Source organism: Saccopteryx bilineata, chromosome 8 (assembly GCF_036850765.1).
Source record: "Saccopteryx bilineata isolate mSacBil1 chromosome 8, mSacBil1_pri_phased_curated, whole genome shotgun sequence".
NCBI lineage: Eukaryota > Metazoa > Chordata > Mammalia > Chiroptera > Emballonuridae > Saccopteryx > Saccopteryx bilineata.
In genome coordinates this window covers 89336396-89353630 of record NC_089497.1, presented here as the reverse complement: position 1 = coordinate 89353630, position 17235 = coordinate 89336396, and the positions used below count along the sequence as shown (strand labels likewise).

The window sequence follows — 17235 nt, the reverse complement described above, 5'->3', positions numbered from 1 at the left end:
GCATGGGGTCAAGTCATCCGGTCTTTCTAAGGCTGGTTTTCTTCATTGATAAACTAGAGTTAATCAAGATAAACTATTCCCAAAGAGAATTTTTGCCAACTGAAGCCCACATGCTCCATTCAAAACATGAGCAATTCATTACACAGGAATGTAGCCCAGTGTCCAGGGATCTAATGACTTTCAAAGTCGGAAATCCAGATATCTACATAAAATACCTTTCTTTTTCCTTGTAGACAACTACTGTGAAATTTTTCAGAGCACTGTGTGAGCCAAATCAAAACAAGTCCATATGCTACTTTCTGCAACATGAGTTCTACAAACATTTTTTTCTAGATTGCTCTACCAATCTATGATTTATTTCAGAGTGATCTGACTTCTACATCTGGAAACTAAGAAGCACAGCTGGAGAATCAGTTGAGCGTAGGCTTCAAAGCTACAGGTGCTATCAGAGAGTGACAGCCTGTGGTGAAAGTAGCAGGATCCACACGTAAGCTTAAGCCCTGTCTACACTCCAGAACGCAGAGGAGTTTAAAACAGAATCATCCTAAGGTAAAGGATAACCCAAACCTCTAATTCTGGATCAAGGACAGTGTGCCCGAGAGACAGGTAAGGGTGGTGAAGCCAAGTTCACCACAGTGGCGACTTCTCAATAAATTTGGGACCCAATCTCCCTAGAGCCTGCCTGGATCCTCCAGGGCAGGTGAGATCCAGAAAGGAACGAAGTAAACATGCCAGTGGCCCTGGCAAGTCAGCCCAGTATGTGGATGTTCCAGGTTTGATTCCAGGTCAGGGCACACAGGAGAAGCGACCACCTGCTTCTCCACTCCTATCTCCGCCTTCTCTCTCTCTCTCTTTCTCTCTCTTTTCCTCCCTCAGTCATGGCTTGATTGGCTCAAGCGCACTGCCCCAGGCGCTGAGGATGGCTCCACAGAGCCTCCATGGCAGGCACTGACAATACCTCCATTGAGAGAATGGCCCAAGATGGGCAGAGAATCGGCCCCAGACCAGGGGTGCTGGGTGGATCCCAGTTGGAGTGCATGTGGGAGTCTGTCTCCCTGTCTCCCCTTCTCTCACTTGGAAATGAAGAAAAACAGAAAACAAAAAAACATGCCACTGACAGTGGAAAGCTGCAGAGGTGAAGCAGGAAGGAGGAGCCTGAGCCATGAGCACCTTCCTGGACACAGACATGGGAAAGGCAGGGGCTACCAGGGAGACTTCAAGGAGACAAATTCTCTAGTCCAGGTGAGTCACCATCTGGGATCATTAACTGTGTGACAAACTCTATAAAAGGACAGTTTCTTCCCCACAGGCAAAGTCAGAAACTGTGTTGTGAACAGTTAAAACCTCATCCAATTTCCGGGGCAAGGGGACCTTGGAAACTTAGTATTAGTCAGGGCCCTGAGTTAGAATTCAAACAATTTGAGCGTTAATCCCAAATCTGTCACTGGCTTGCTGTGTGACTTTTGTTTCCCCCAATTTAAATTGGTTGTAATATAATGTATTTTGCTTTACTCGATATCATAGGGTTGTTTTCAGAACCAAATGATATGTATTATATGTAAAGCAATTTGAAAAGTTTAAATTTCTCCTGTAATTGCAAGGCACTTTTATTATTTATTATGCAATTAGTAATGGATCCTAGGAATGCAACTACTTAATGCCGTTTAGGTCCCCAATCAGGATTCTTCTTAAATTTGAGGGGATGGAGTGGGTTAGAGCTTTAGCAAAATAGCAGTGACCTAATGATTACTGTCCCAGAACAAACTCAGCCACTTTCTAAAGGGTGCGCGGGGGTGGGACCAGAGGAGGTCAGATTCCAAGGGGGACTTAAAAGTTCCTCAGAAAGAGAAATCTTCCCTAAAGCAGTGGTTCTTCACCCCTTTCAGGTTACTGACGGTTTCAGAATCTGATAAAAGCAGTGGCTCCTGTCTGGGAAAATGGCACATACACAAAAGTGATATATATTTTCAGAAGTTTATGGACGGCCCCCATGGATCCTAAATTGAAAAAGCCACTCTTAAGAGAGGGTCCCAGATAAGAGTCACAGCGTGGTCTGAGGAATGAGTTGTTGCTGGGTAGGAGGCAGCTTTAAGAACAGCTGGAGGCCAACAGCAAAAACAAAGCAGTCTTCCTTTAAAGAAGCAGACTCCACTCAAAGTGTTGCTACCTTGGGGCCCTCAGATAAAGATTTCTTAGGGTGTACAGAGGGGATATTACATTGTACTCATCAATACCATCACTCTAGTTCTTAGCCGCTGCTTCCTGGGACAGTTTCAACAGAAAAGAGCATCCTTTAGCTCAGTCCATAGGGACCCTAATCAATCAACCCTGGAAATAAAAGGTATATGAAAAAATTCATGTGTTAGAAATAAAATTAAGCAAGATTCATGCAGACAAAATACCTCAGCAAGGCCACTTTAATAACTGCTGCAGATGGGCATGCTGCCGCTAGTGAAAGCCAGCCAGCAAGCACGCGGACAGAGGGCAAATTCTGTTTTCATCCCTAACGCAGGTCCTAGGATGCTGGGTCTTGCTCCATGGGTCTTGGTTAGTGTTGACCATACAATCTTATTTTTTCTGAATGGCTAGTTTAAAAGGTCGCACCAATGTGGAAGGGAGAGATGGGGATATTGTTAACTAGGTAAGGGGGTTGAGAAATGGTTAGAAAAAAACAGAATGACTGGATGAAGGGGGCTGGAGGATTGGTAAACAAGTTAGCTATTTCTCATTCTATTCCTCCGTCGTAGAAATCTGAATGAAGGCAGTGGGAATTAGTTGAAGAAAAGAACATGAGTTAAGTAAGCATTTCCTTCATATGTACCTTGTAACTCTCCCTAAGAACCACACTGCACATTAACAATACATTGTGGGCTGTGTAGGGGATTTTTATCATTTTGGTTTTTCAGACAAAGAACAGAACAGAGACCAAATGTCACAGGAAACTTATGATACCCGCATGAGAATCACCAAGAAGAGGCCACACTAACATGAAGTAACAGTGACTATCAGAGCAGCAACCTGGCACCCTCACAGAGAGGACTGGGCAGAAAAACAATCACTAGGTCTACAGATATTCAACAGTAACTTTATAGAGACAAGAACAGAAATTTCCTTAATTCTTGAATGGAATATGGCCTCAAACATTTTGAAAAAATATTCTCTATCCACTTCCCAATCCAATCTCTTATAGAAATATGTTTAGAAAAGTCAAAAGGAAAATAGCAATGTGTGTGTGTGTGTGTGTGTGTGTGTGTGTGTGTGTATTTTTTTCTGAAGTGAGAAGTGGGGAGGCAGAGAAACAGACTCCCGCATTCACCCGGCATACCCACCAGAGGGCGATGCTCTGCCCATCTGGGCCATTGCTTCATTGCAACCAGGGCCATTCTAGTACCTGAGGTGGAGGCCCTGAAGCCATCCTCAGTACCCTGTGGGAGGGGAAGAGAGAGACAGTGGGGGGAGGGAGGGTAGAGAAGCAGATGGGCACTTCTCCTGTGTGCTCTGACCAGGAATCGAACCTGGGACTTCCACTAGCTGGGCCAATGCTCTACCACTGAACCAACCAGCCAGGGCTTAAAATAGCAATCTTTATTTCATGTATTTATAATTACTGAAATATATTTAGAAACACGGGTCACACTATGTTTGGTATTACAAGTGTTCAGAAAACATTTAATGACTTTTCCATAATATGCTCTTATGCTGTTTTTTATTTTATTAAAATCACAAAAGAATATGCATAGATAAAAATATTCTAAACTTGACTTTCAAAGTAGCAATAAATGAACAAGTTGCAATGACCATTTATGCAATAATGTTCTTTCTTTATTTTAATATTCTTTCTTTAAATAAAAAATTTGTATCTAAGACCAGTAAAACTCTAAAAAAACTTACCTTCTGACAATCCAATACGAAGGTCTTCACTAAGCACTACAGCCTATAAAGTCAGAAGGCACACCAGAAGCATGTGAAAATACAGTCCGCACCAGCACGCTGCACATTTCTATCCACTCACCATGAAATACAGTCCCTCGGAGGAACGGGAAATTTTCACACATTGTCAATGGATTTGGAAACTCCCCAAGGACATGACACCTTCTACGTTGGGATTTCTTTTGACAGCCAACTAGTGGGATTATACTTCAGTTACCTGGAACACTCTTAATTCTAATTCTTCCAGGTCAGATGGTTTAGATACCAGCTATTTTCCCTCTGAAGGCCATGATTTCAAATGCCACTTCTTGCTAACAGACTTCCAATTAAATGGTAAATCACATTTTAATATGTAGCAAAATATTTTTTCAAAAGCATTATATTGCATAATTCAAGAAAACAATGTGGCACAGCGCCCAGTACATAGCAAGTGTTCATAAAAGCTTATGAGGTCTCACCAGGTGGTGGTGCAGTGGATAGAGTGTAGGACTGGAACGTGGAGGACCCAAGTTCGAAACCCTAAAGTTGCTGGCTTATGCGCAGGTTTATCTGGCTTGAGGGTGGGCTCACCAGTTTGAGTGCAGGGTCACTGGCTTGTGCATGGGATCATAGACGTGACCCCATAGTCACTGGCTTGAGCCCAAAGGTCACTGGCTTGAAGCTTAAGGTCGCTGGCTTGAGCAAGGGGTCACTCCTCTGCTGCAGCCGCCCAGTCAAGGCACATATGAGAAAGCAATCAATGAACAACTAAGGAGACTAAAGAGCCTCAACGAAGAATTGATGCTTCTCATCTCTCTCCCTTTCTGTCTGTCCCTATCTGTCCCTCTCTCTGTCTCAAAAAAAAAAAAAAAGTTAGCTTATAAGGACTTTGGTAATGACATAGCAACAATGAAAATAATGACATTCTCACTTGTGGTAGGCAGCTACTAAGCTGAGCCCCCTGTGATCCCCATATTGTGTCATTCATACTTACCCAAAGCCCCCTCTCTTGAGCAGTGGCTGAACCTAGTAATTCAATCTAATTAACAGAATACCGCAGAAGTGATGTTTTATCACTTTCAAGATAATTAGGTTATTAAAATACTTTCACTTTCATCTTGGGTTCCTACGTAGTCTCCCTTGGACTCTTCGCCCTGAGGGAAGGCAGCAATCATGTTTTAAGTTTCAAGTTGGCACTACAGGAAGTCTTCCAAAAAATCCAGATGGGTGAGGCTGAAAGCAGATCTCTGAGGCCTGCCAACAACCACACTGTGAATTCTGAAGCAGGGTTTTTAATCTCAATTGTTTTTTGTTTTTGTTTTTGCTTTAATTATTAAATGAAAGGAGGGAGGCAGAGAGACAGACTCCCACATGTGCCCTGACTGGGATCCACCTGGCATGCCCCCTCCCGGGTGATACTTTGTCCATCTGGGGCTGTTGCTCTGTTGCTTAGCAATCTAGCTATTTTAGCGCCTGAGGCGAGGCCACAGTACCATCCTCAGCGCCCGGGGCCACCTTGCTCAAAGGAGCCATGGCTGTGGTAGGTGAGAGAGAAAGGGAGAGAGAGGGAGGAAGAGAGGGGAGGAAGAGGGGGGGAAGGGGGAGGAGAAACAGAAGGTTGCTTCTCCTATGTGCCCTGACCGGGAATAGAACCCAGGACTTCACACGCTGGGTCAATGCTCTACCACTGAGCCAACTGGCCAGGGCCCCAATTGAATTTTGAGAAGACTCCAACCCTACTCGGCAGCTTCATCGTGCTACATTCATAGCCCATTTGGGAGAATCACCCAGCTAAGCCCAGTTTCCTTTCCCACAGAAACTGTAAGATAGCATTTGCTGTTCCCAGGCAGTTCAGACTAGGGATAATTTGCTATGCTACAAGCTAGCTAGTACAGCTTTAGAAAATGAGGCAATGCCGTAACAAAAATCTGAACGGTGGAGGGGGCTTTGGCACTGTGTAGTGGGCGCTGAGAAGATCTTGAGTGAGAGGACAGCGTGCCGTGAACACACGTCCACAGAATTCTGAACTCTGAAGAGAGATGGCTAATAAAGACATAAATGAGTGAAGGGAATTTTATTGGAAGCTGGAAATTATGTAATGGAGGAAGTTTTAATAACACACACTCACTTACATAAAGCTACATGACCTGCAGCCGCCTGTAGCATGAAAAATAAAAAATGAACTGGTGGTTTAGCCAAGATGTCCCAGCAAAATGCTAAAGATGCTAGCTGGTTTCTTCCTGTTACTATCAGTAATCTGGGAGAAGATAAACTGAGGGAAAGACTACTAAACAGGAGGCAGGATTTGCTCATTTTGAGCACCCTCAGCCTTTCCTCTAGACAGCAAGCAATGCTAAAATTTAGAAACAGCTTCCAGGTAAAGATCAACTCCAGAGAACTGTCAGAAAAACACAAGATGTAAAGACAAGGCCCAGGGAGTGGCTTCTGAAATCCTTGTTAAGACCTTGGAAGTGTGGTGTCTCAGAGTGCTGTTCAGTCGGACACAGGAAAAGTTTAAGGGTGCGACCTGCCTGTCCTCTCAACAGGCCTGCCTCCTGGGAAGAAAGCTCTTGGTCTCTGCTTTGCCTACGCAGAAGCCCAAGGCAGAGAAGGATTTATCTCCAAGAAACATGTGGGTGTGGATTTTGTCTAACAGTAAACTCCATCAAGTTTCACAGGAGTCCCACAAAGGTTTGAAAGGGTTTTATCACAGAAATGGCCAGTCCGGACTGAAAGGGACATTACAGTACATACTATACGCACAAAGGCCCTAGATCCCAAAGCTCTGGTGGCAGGAGGCAGGCTGGGAAACCTCAGCTGCAGGCACACACTGTCCTCCATGAAAAAGAAAGGATGACTCAAGACGGTGAAAACAATAGCCAAAAAGGTAGAATCAACGGCTATGGAGATTTACTCCCAGGCCCAAAAACCTAGTCAAGGCCATTAGTCCAGCTGGATTTCAGAATTGCTAGGAGCCATACCTTAGATTTCCTGCTTTGTTGAACAAGAATATGGAGGCATCTAATTTCTGACCCACTGTTGTATGTTGGTTGTGTGAGGTCAGAAAATGTAAGTTTTTAGTTTCACAAATCTACACTGAAAAGGAATGACTTTATACACTGTACTCAAGGGACTTTATCCGCACCCAGGTCAAATTTAGATGACTTCTGGATTTTGAGCCGATGCTCATCTATATAGTAAAGAAAATTTACTTTTCATCTTCTAATAAAAGTGATCAGTATAATTTAACGTGTTTTATAGCATCAAACTTTTAAAAAGGATATGAAGTCCTTTTAAAAATTTCTTTGTTTATTAATAGGTTAAGAGATTGACGCAATAGATATTACAGATTAATAATATTAAATCTTACCCATGTTAAACTTGATAAACTGTTCTACACTAACTAAACTAATCAAGTAATTATTAGTTGTCCAATTTTAATCTGCATCGAGGATATTTCTTTTAAAGCATCAAGCTATTGTTGAAAGTATACAATGTCAAAGCTCTCCTAAATATCTTGATTTGCAGATTTTTTTGTAATGGAAATTACACCAAAAGGGAATTAAATGAGATGGGAAATGGGAAATGGAATGTTTAACGCTCCTAAAATATTAATAATTATAGATGTTCTTAAATCTGCTTACTCTCAAAAGAAAGGCATTGGTGTCATTCAAATGTTCTATAATGCCTTATCCTTCAGAATGACAGTGTATCTTTTACTTTTCAATTCACTATCATATTATGACATTTTATACATGAAAAATGGTTAAAGCAATATTTTTTAAATGTCATACTGTCATACAGTGAAATTTATTTTCATGCTTCTATCCCTATAGGCTATGAGCTTATTTAGTGAGGCTTTTTAGTGAAAGGCAATGACCAGCATATCCACTGGCTAAGCACCACAGGCCAACAATAACAGAGAACACAAATATGCCATTCGGAAATACATAGCATTGTTAGAAACAGCAGCGTCCATTTCTCTCTGAGAAGAGGGTGCTGTTGGGCTCCAGGAGCAGAGCGCAATGCAAGAATGTTAGGTGGTACCGGAAGTCAGACACACAGGGTCTGCACTTCACCTGAGAGAGAGGGTTCATCAGCTTCAGGACTGTTAACTGTAAAAGTCAGCCGTCATATCAGACTGGGGCTGCTGATGCATTCCTAAACTTCAGACATGCAGGTACTCCAAACATGACGTCTCTCTTTGGGAACACAAAACCTATAGAGGTACTATGGGTTGCCAAATATTCACTTTTCCTGCAATAAATTTCCAAAAAAAGTAAACTTTATGCTAGTACATTGTATATGAAAAATATGGATTACCCTGCATTTGCATTAGTGGGTGGTTAGAGTAAAATTTAAATGCAATAAAACAGAAAAGCTATTGTTAATTCTAGCTATCAGGCTGTTGGCTACCTGAAGTCTGCTCTCTTTGAGAAAGACAAATAAGCAGCTATATACAGAAGGAGGTTCTAGCATCAAATTGGAAGTTTCTACTTCACTTGTCAAGAACACACTGAAAGGGGATTCAAAAGGGCATTTTTTTATTACGTGATCTGCATACCACCTAAAATTAACTCAGTATCAACCAAATCATCTTTCATAACAGAAGTAAATGTTCTACACTCTGGAAATCAAATAATCACACCTGTTAATTCTGATTCTAAATTTTATCTTAAATCCTCACATGACCTAATTTCTCAAAATCAGTAATAATGTCATGAGACACTAAAACAATTTTGAAGGGAACAGAGTAATGTGAAAAGAACATGAGTGAGGAAATCACATTAGGGTTCTAAGCTCAGTTTCATTCGATTCCACCTTGACACTGGCAAGTTCATTAGCCCCTCTGAGCCTCAGACTGCTCATTCACATTACACAGCTTGTGTCACTGTTAAACGAGAACACGCATGCACTGTGCCTGGCGCAGTACCTGAACACTGTAGACACTCAACGCTGTATATTTAAAATAATTTAAGTCCTTCAAATAAATTTTCAAAATCCTATCACAATAGATTTGCTTCAAATAATAGTAGCTTGAAAATATAGCTTGTCATTTTTCTTTTATAATAGAGTTGTAATACACATAAAACTTCACTTCCAAATAAAGCAACAAAATCCACAAACCACTGACTGGCAAAAGAAGCAAAAACATTTTGTCGTCACTGATAAAATAACACTTAGTAGTCAAAATGAAAAACAGCAACTCTTAGTTAGGAACATGAAATGTTTTCAGGTATTTTCTTACCCCCCCCCCCAAGGGTCAAAACAATAGAAAAGACAAAAGAGTATCTTAAATCAAAGAAAAGTTTCAACCAAATTGGGTACATGGCTCTGAAATGACCCACATAGGACACAACTACTAACACTGTTATCTATTAAATCCAGGATTTCCAACCAGTGTGCCACAAGAACTATTAATCGATGCAGTATCTGACTAGTCAGGGGCACGGACCTTTTCCCCTCGACTGGCAAATAAAAAAATGACAACAGCCAACACAATAGCTGTTGTATTGAATGAATCAAAATTATACCTTTTTTAAAATCAGATAGGCAAAAAAAATATTTTTTTTGGTGTGCTGCAGAATTTTCATAGTTTGTTTATGTGTGTCATGAGATGAAAAAGGTTAAAACTGCACGATGTAGCAAATGCGGCCAAATAAACAGCCTGATATTAATCCAGCAACAGTAGCCCTGGTCACCTAATGCCTCTAGTAGTAATTCACACCAGGATTCACCGTTTTCACTTTTAAGTGCATTGTTTCTAGTCCATAGTATGTAAAAGTCATTGTTATCCCCAATTAAATAGGAAACAACTCAAGTTCAGAAAGGTTACTTGCCTGGTCCAGGTAACTACTGGTAAACACCAGAATTGCATTCAAGCTGTTATCTGATGCCAAACCCACTCTCTTTTGATTAGTCTCTTGTTTCTTTCTTTCCAGGACATAAAGTTGTAAGCAAGAATCTTTCTCAAAGCTTGGAAAACTCATAAACAGATATTACACCCCTTTTTCTCTCTCTCCCTTATTCTTGTTTCTCTCAAATCCTTTGCATTTTGGTCCATGTCAGCTTCAATTATCAGTTCCCCGACTCTGGTTCACTCACTCCTAAAGTCACTGAACCTGATCTTGTGCCCCAGCCCTGTAAGAACCTGTATTTGTAACAGCAGGAGAGAATACAAACAAATCAAGATAAGGTCCTCAATCTCCCTGGTACTTAAACTAAAGGCTCACAGATAATAGACAACTTTCTTACATGGTTAACCAATATTGGTGTGTACCCATTTCAGGGATTTGACTAAGGCAGACACAATGTGTGGAATCAAATTTTTTTTTCTTTTTTGGGGGGACAGAGACAGAGTCAAAGAGAGGGACAGATAGGGACAGCATCAACTCTTCATTGCAGCACCTTAGTTGTTCATTGATTGCTTTCTCATATGTGCCTTGACAGGGGGGCTACAGCAGAGTTGCTCAAGCCAGCGACCTTGGGCTCAAGCTGGTGAGCTTTTGCTCAAACGAGATGAGCCCACACTCAAGCTGGTGACCTCAGGGTCTTGAACCCAGGTCCTCAGCATCCTAGTCCAACACTATCCACTGCGCCACCGCCTGGTGAGGCTGGAATCAAATATTTTTGCCAATTGTAATATTCAACAGAATACTTAAATGAGGAAAATTATCAAAAGTGTCTGGAAGTTTTTATCTTCTGTTCAGGGAACGGATTTTAAGGCAGGTTTTACATACAAATAAAGACTACTGAATCTAGAAAGTATTTCTCTTCCATTTTTTAAACACAACAAAATGAAACAAAAACAGCTTGATAAATATCTCATTTTAACTGCAAGATGTACTTTACTTACTAGATAATATCTAATTGATGTTTGTCAGTCCTAACTTTGCACTTGAAAATGAGTATACCTACAACACATTGCCCACGCCTGTAGGTCTAGCTTCTTGAGTTCTGTGAGTCACTCTGTGTGGTATGTGACGGTCCCCAGTAGTCTTAACATGCAAGCTACAGCCTTCTAAGCATTCTATACTGGTTAACACTATTAATCCTCACGACAAACTACTATAAGCACTATTATCTTGATTACTACATATGGTTAAAACAGGATAGGTATATGCCTGACCTGTGGTGGCGCAGTGGGTAAAGCATCAGCCTAGAACGCTGAGGTTACCAGTTTGAAACCCTGGCCTTGCCTGGTTAAGACACATATGGAATTGCTTCTTGCTCCTCCCCTCCCCTGTCTCTCCCTCTCTCTCTTTCTCTCTCTCTCTCCCCTCTCTAAAATAAAAAATAACATCTTAAAAAATAATAAATAAAATAAATAAGATGGGATAGGTTAAAAACAAAGTAACCCGTTACCATAAAATGAGCTACTGCTCTGGCTAACAAGCCATCCTGCCTGTCAGGGGCACAATGCAAAGAACAACTAACCTAAATCACAACATGACCCTTAGAAACAGCAAACTTTTTTATTTTAAATCACTGTAATACACTTATCTAGAATAGAAGCATAGAATACATTATATAAACCTTTTTTGATGATTTCTGGTCATCACTGGGAAGACCGAGAACTCTGCAATAATGTCATACAGTGCTTTAGGAATGAGGGACACTTTGCCCCTACTTTTAAAATTTTAAGTGATATTTCTCTCCCAGATCTTATTGCACAATGTTATTGCCTATCTCTAGCAGCTACACCCTCCCCTAATCTGAAATGATACAGAGGAGAGTTAATCAGTAACTATACCCTAAGTTTAAACTGTCAGGGAAGGTCCCTTCTTCTCCAGTCAAGTACTCAGATTTATGACAATTCACAGATTTTCCATGATATTCATTTAAATACATTAAAAGAAGGTGGTACCCCTGTCCAGGTTGCTCAATGGACAGAGCATTGTCCTGACATGCCCAGATCACGAGTTCGATTGCTGGGCAGGGCACATATGAGAAGCAACCAGTGACTACACAGCCAAGTGAAACACCAAGTTGATCCTTTCCCTCTCTCTCTCTCTCTCTCTCTCTCTCTCTCTCTCTTCCTCCCTCTCTTTCTCCCTCTCCACCCTACTTTATTTCTCTTCCTTGTTCTTTCTCTCAAATCAATAGAAACATTTTTTAAAAAATTTTTTAAAGGAGATGGCTAATTATAAAAACAAATTCTGTTGTTTTCGAAATTTTGCCCATGATCAACATGAGAAGAGAGATAAAATATCTTACTTCTAAAAGGGACCATGACAATAGTAACAACAAATCTTTAAAGAGTGGTACCTACTATGTGCCAGATATGCTAGTAGATTTACAGGGATTATTTTACCCTCACAATACCCCTATGAAATAGGTCATTCTAATCTCCAGTGTATATTGTAAATAATAAAAATGAGGCCCAAGTTCAGATAAAATCTGCAGGGCTAGAATTTGAATCATATGCTTAAGGGGAAAAAAAACAAACTTTAACTCTCTTTGAAGCCAAGCAGGTAAAGTAACTGTGTGAAGTGGCTCAGTTTTAAGATTATAGAACTGTGGTTCTCAACTTTGCTGCACTATGTGTAATAGCCTTTGGAGACTGCCACGTAAGTTTCACCTCCATAGAATGTTATTCAATTGGTCTGGGAACTGCGCAGGTAACTCTAATGGCCAAAGCTAAGAACCACTGCATGTAGACACAGAGAATGGTGCATGACCCACATGAAAGGAGTTTAAAAAAATGTAAAAGGTTATGGACTTTGTCCTTTGACTGTGCTAGTCAAAGGTTGTTAGTACTGCCTCTGTCACCAATCCGTAACCTCTGCCCCACTCCTCAGTAAATTAAGACACAGTATGGATGGCAGACAGAGCAGAATATAGATAGGCTGGCAGACACAGGTTTGTTTTTAGTGGAGTGGGGTTGACTAGTCTTGGTAGTTTCCCCATGTACCCCAACCAACTCCTATTTATGGAGCTGTTCTACTACAAAATGTACTTGGTGTTAGAAGTAACCTACTATCAAAATAAGCTCTGCAGTACAACCCATTCTTAAACTGAAGACGACCTAAATATGTTCACTTAACAAATTTATACCTTCAGATTATAGGATCAAACTACTTAAACATTTCAAGAGTCATTTTCTAAGGAATGCCATTTAAAATTAACTGTGATCTTAAGCCACGCCAGGTCAAGATATCTCACAAAACTAAACAAGTCTTAAGAATAGAAAGTCTAATACCCTAAAAACAAATGCAGGTGGTACATAGCACTACTGAATAAAATGTCATTTGTCACTGGAAAAGGGAAACAAACCTGCATACCATCAGAAAATCTTCATTAAATGGCCTGCAGATGTGAACTACAAAATAAATGCTACAGAAGTCAACAAGGAATCCACTCCTTGGGAAAGAAGAAACTGTAGCCTCCTTGGGAAACAACTCTTCATGCTTAATCAGATAATTGTTGCAACACCACAACTGAAGAGGAAATGGCAAAAGAGTAAATTAAGAAATTGACTTTAGGGCAACTCACACAAACTGGCCCTTCACTACAAAGCAAATGTGTACTTCAACGGTCTTTTGTTAGCCCTCATGACCAATCTTCCCCAATACCATCAAAAGGTGGCAAATAAAAGAAGAAAAGAAATTTGAGGTTGGCCTGATCAGGTGGTGGCACAGTGGATAAAGCACTGGCCTGGGACGCTAAGGACCCAGCTTTGAAATGCCCAGGTCGCTGGTTTGAGCAGGCGCAGGCTCACCAGCTTGAGCATGGGGTCGCCAGCTTGAGCACAGGATCATAGACATGACCCCAAGGTTGCTGGCTTTAGCTTAGAGGTCATTGGCTTAAGCTAGGCGTCACTGACTCAGTTTGGAGCCTCTCAGTCAAAGCACATATGAGAAAGCAATTAATGGACAACTAAACTGCCACAACTATGAGATGATGCTTTTCATCTGTCTCCCTTTCTGTCTGTCTTGCCTTTGTTGCTAAAAATAAAACATTTAAAAAAAATTGAGATTGATTTTCAAAATGGAATACTGCAAATAACGGCCATGACTCAGAAATCATGTTCTTGGTCAATGAGTTTCAGAATTGACAATTCTGGCAAATTCCCTACTTGGGTAAAATGTTTTGTTGCTACTTTGGTTTTTCACAAAGCAGAGACAAGGAAGTGAAGCGTGAGAAAGCAGACAAAAAGTACATGGGATTAATTTTCTCACCACGGTTTACAATAATTTTATTTGTTGACTGAATAAATTTTATTTGTTGACTGAATAAATATGTATCAATCCCCGCTTAAGTGTCAGGCACTGTGCAGTGCTGAGGATGTACTAGTATAGTGACCATGAGGGCTCCTGCTCTCACTGGTCTCCTCAAGGAAGCGACCTAATAGAATCCACCATACAAGCCCCTCCCAACTCTGCCATTGTGCTATTAGACAATAAATTTTTCCCTTGGTCTACCTGCATGGAACTTCACAGGGAAGCTGCTGATATCTAAATAAATAAGTAAATAAACATACATCTGTACTTTCAGTACCAACAATGATATTCATGAGTTCACAAATTTAAAGAACAAAAAATTTTTAAGTTAAGACTGTATCAAAACAGGTTTTCCTTCTAAGCTAAGCCCAGCTCACATATATTCACTGCCTGTGGCTGTGCGCCTTCAGTAAGCTAAAAATACTTTCCTTTCTGCTAAGTTGGGAAGAGCAAATAAGACCAAGCAATCAGCTACACATCATTCTCTCTCATCTTAATTTGTTTTACGAGAAGACACTTAAAATAGCTGAAGCAACAAAAAGGCATCTGTTTTATATTTGTATACATATACCCTGACGGATACATCGAGTCAGCTCGTATCCTCCTAGTTATATGAAATAAGCTGTATTTGCATTATCAGCAAAGACTGAACATTTCAGTACTCACAGATTTTTCTTAATTTTTGGTTGGAGAGAGGACTGCATAAGTGTCAAAAACTAACCAAGTAAAAGTTTTCCTATATGTATAGGATGACTACGCTCTTAAAAAGACGGTGCTTGCTTTGCAGTCATGCATCCTTAACTTTTCTGAAATTTACATTAAATGAGATTCTAAAATAACACAGGAGCTTTAAGTGTTCCTGCAGGTCTTGCGCAAGTTGTGTTCGCCTTGTCTGGCAAAGTGAAAAACTCTCTCTTCTAGGACCTCTCATGGCTTAATTGTAAACACACACACACACACACACACACACCTACCTCTGTAATAAATTAAATGTTACTTAGGAAGACAAAGAGACTTTTTTTTCAAAAACATACTTGCAGGATGATAAACAGCAGTACCATGGACTTTACCAACACATCATACACCTCTAAGGACACTCTACTGAATTAACAGAAACCAGCAGGTCTAGTTTCCGTTCAAGTAGGCCATTAGTTTGGGCTGCTGGGTCATGGCTTAATTTCCCTTGAAAAAACAGCAGTTTGAGAAATCTCTGCCAAACTCCCCATTTCTTAGGCTACTAAGTCAAATGGAAAGCAAATACCTAGAAACCAGGAAACTATGCCTCTCCAGGAAGGGCTGGAGAAGCAAAGCGAGAGCCACTGGTTTAACTCCCTAACTGCAGCCGGGCCTCTGACAAGTGCTGGAGTAAAGAACTCAGTGTCCGCCCGCCTATCCGACGCCCAGCGGAACCAAGGGCCACCCACCGCAAAGCTAACAGCCCTTGGAGAGGGAAGATGGGGATGTCATTTTCCATGACACACCGGGGGCCCGGCCACTCTGCAGGGCTCGCCTCTGATGTTCTGAAGGTCAGAGGTGACGCCGCATTGCCAGTTTTCCAGACGGGGCGGAGGCGCAGGGCAGAGTTGGCCGTTGGCCTCGTGCGTCCCGTTAACCGTACCTTGTAACTGGGCAGACAGGGACTCCTGGTGCTGCTGGTACTTGAGCGCCACCGCCTCGGCTTTCCGCAGCTGCGTCTGCAGCTCGTAGTAGAGCATCGCGCCGTAGAGGAAGCCGAAGACCACGGTCAGCAGCAGCAGCGTCTGGAAGACCCGCTTCTGCTTCCGAGAGCACATCCCGTTCCCCATAGTCCCCGCCGGACCGCGCGCCGCGGCCGTCCCCGCCGTCCCCTCCTCCCCTCCACGCGCGCGAGCGAGCGCTCAGCAGCGGCCGCCGCAGGAGGTGGCCGGACACAGCATGCGGAGGGGACGCAAGACACAAAAGCGGGGCTAGGAGGGAAGTGGCTACCGCTCAGCCCCCGCGCGCCGCGGGGCGCGCAGCCATCGACGCCGCCGGAGCGGCCGCGGCCAAACTTGTGCGCAGCGGACTCTCAGCGAGTGCTGGGGCCCGGGAGGGGGCCCTCCGCATTCTTCCGGGCAGAGGTCCTGGCGCTGGTCCCTCGACGCCGCCTGCCTTTTTCGTCTTCCCCACTTTTTGGCCCAGCTGCCCCCGGCGGCGCTCGAAGTCCCGCCCTGGCCGCTCTCCGCCCCCTCGCGGTGGTTCCCACTGCGCGACTGTTGCCACCAAAGTGCGGGGCGCCACCCAACAAAGGGGCCCGGGCTCCGGGCTCCGGGCTGCGCTGCCTCCGGGACGAGTCGGGGCTGGGTGCTCGCCTGGGCTTGGGGGAAGACGGGCCGGTATCACTGACGGGGCTGCAGAGCCTCGACCGCCCTTGCCTCCCAGCCACCTTACGTGTCACCCGCGGCCCCGCTATTCTGGCCAACGGGATTCCCGGAGGAAGTCCCACTCGGGCTTCCCGCTCATTGGGCCCGTCCGAACTGCACTTCCCTCCCTTCGGGGAGGCAATGCCGGGCTCCATTGGACGTCCGCTTTGTCCGTCCGACCCCGGGGCCGCGCCCTCCCTCCCACTGCGGGGCCAGAGAGGGGCTCGTGGGCTGCGCGGCCGCCTGGCGCCGGGGTAAGCCCACGTGGAGTGTGGGTCGGTGGGAAGAGGCGGTGGAGCCTGGAGCAGACTGTTTGGGGTGCGCGAAGGACGTGCCCTGGCCTGCGACCGGGCGAGGTACGGTGCGCTCGTGTGAGTTTGCTTGTGAATGAGTGATCGAACCCTGAAAAAGCACAAGCGGAGAGGAGTACATTGTATATACCGTGAATGGGAGAGTGGACGGGAGCAGCTATACTGAGTAATGTTACCCGGTGCAGTGGGCAGGTGCGATAGACACAAGGGATTGTTACATTGTCAGCACAGTCTTCGTAGTGGAGCAGGAGATGCTGTGCCAACTGAGTCTTTCCCCATCCAGCGTGCAGCGTGCACCCACAGATGGCAGGACACAAGTCAACAGACTCAAGCACTCCAGTTCGCTAGACTTACCGCTTGATTGTCCACGTGGGTTGCGGAAATCAGTTTGCCTTGGGCAGAGGGGAAAGA

The 17235-nt window shown here is 43.3% G+C and overlaps 1 protein-coding gene across 4 annotated transcripts in view; it reads right to left on the bottom strand.

The window, feature by feature from the left end:
- The window catches only part of GOLIM4 (golgi integral membrane protein 4), a 114343-nt gene extending 98403 nt beyond the window's left edge, over positions 1-15940 (bottom strand). For all 4 annotated transcript variants that reach the window (XM_066241180.1, XM_066241181.1, XM_066241182.1 and 1 more), the window contains exon 1: positions 15751-15940. In XM_066241180.1, coding sequence (XP_066097277.1) covers positions 15751-15937 — 187 coding nt within the window. In that variant the 5' untranslated portion in view covers positions 15938-15940. The remainder of the gene's footprint in view (positions 1-15750) is intronic.
- Between the last annotated feature and the right edge of the window lie 1295 nt (positions 15941-17235).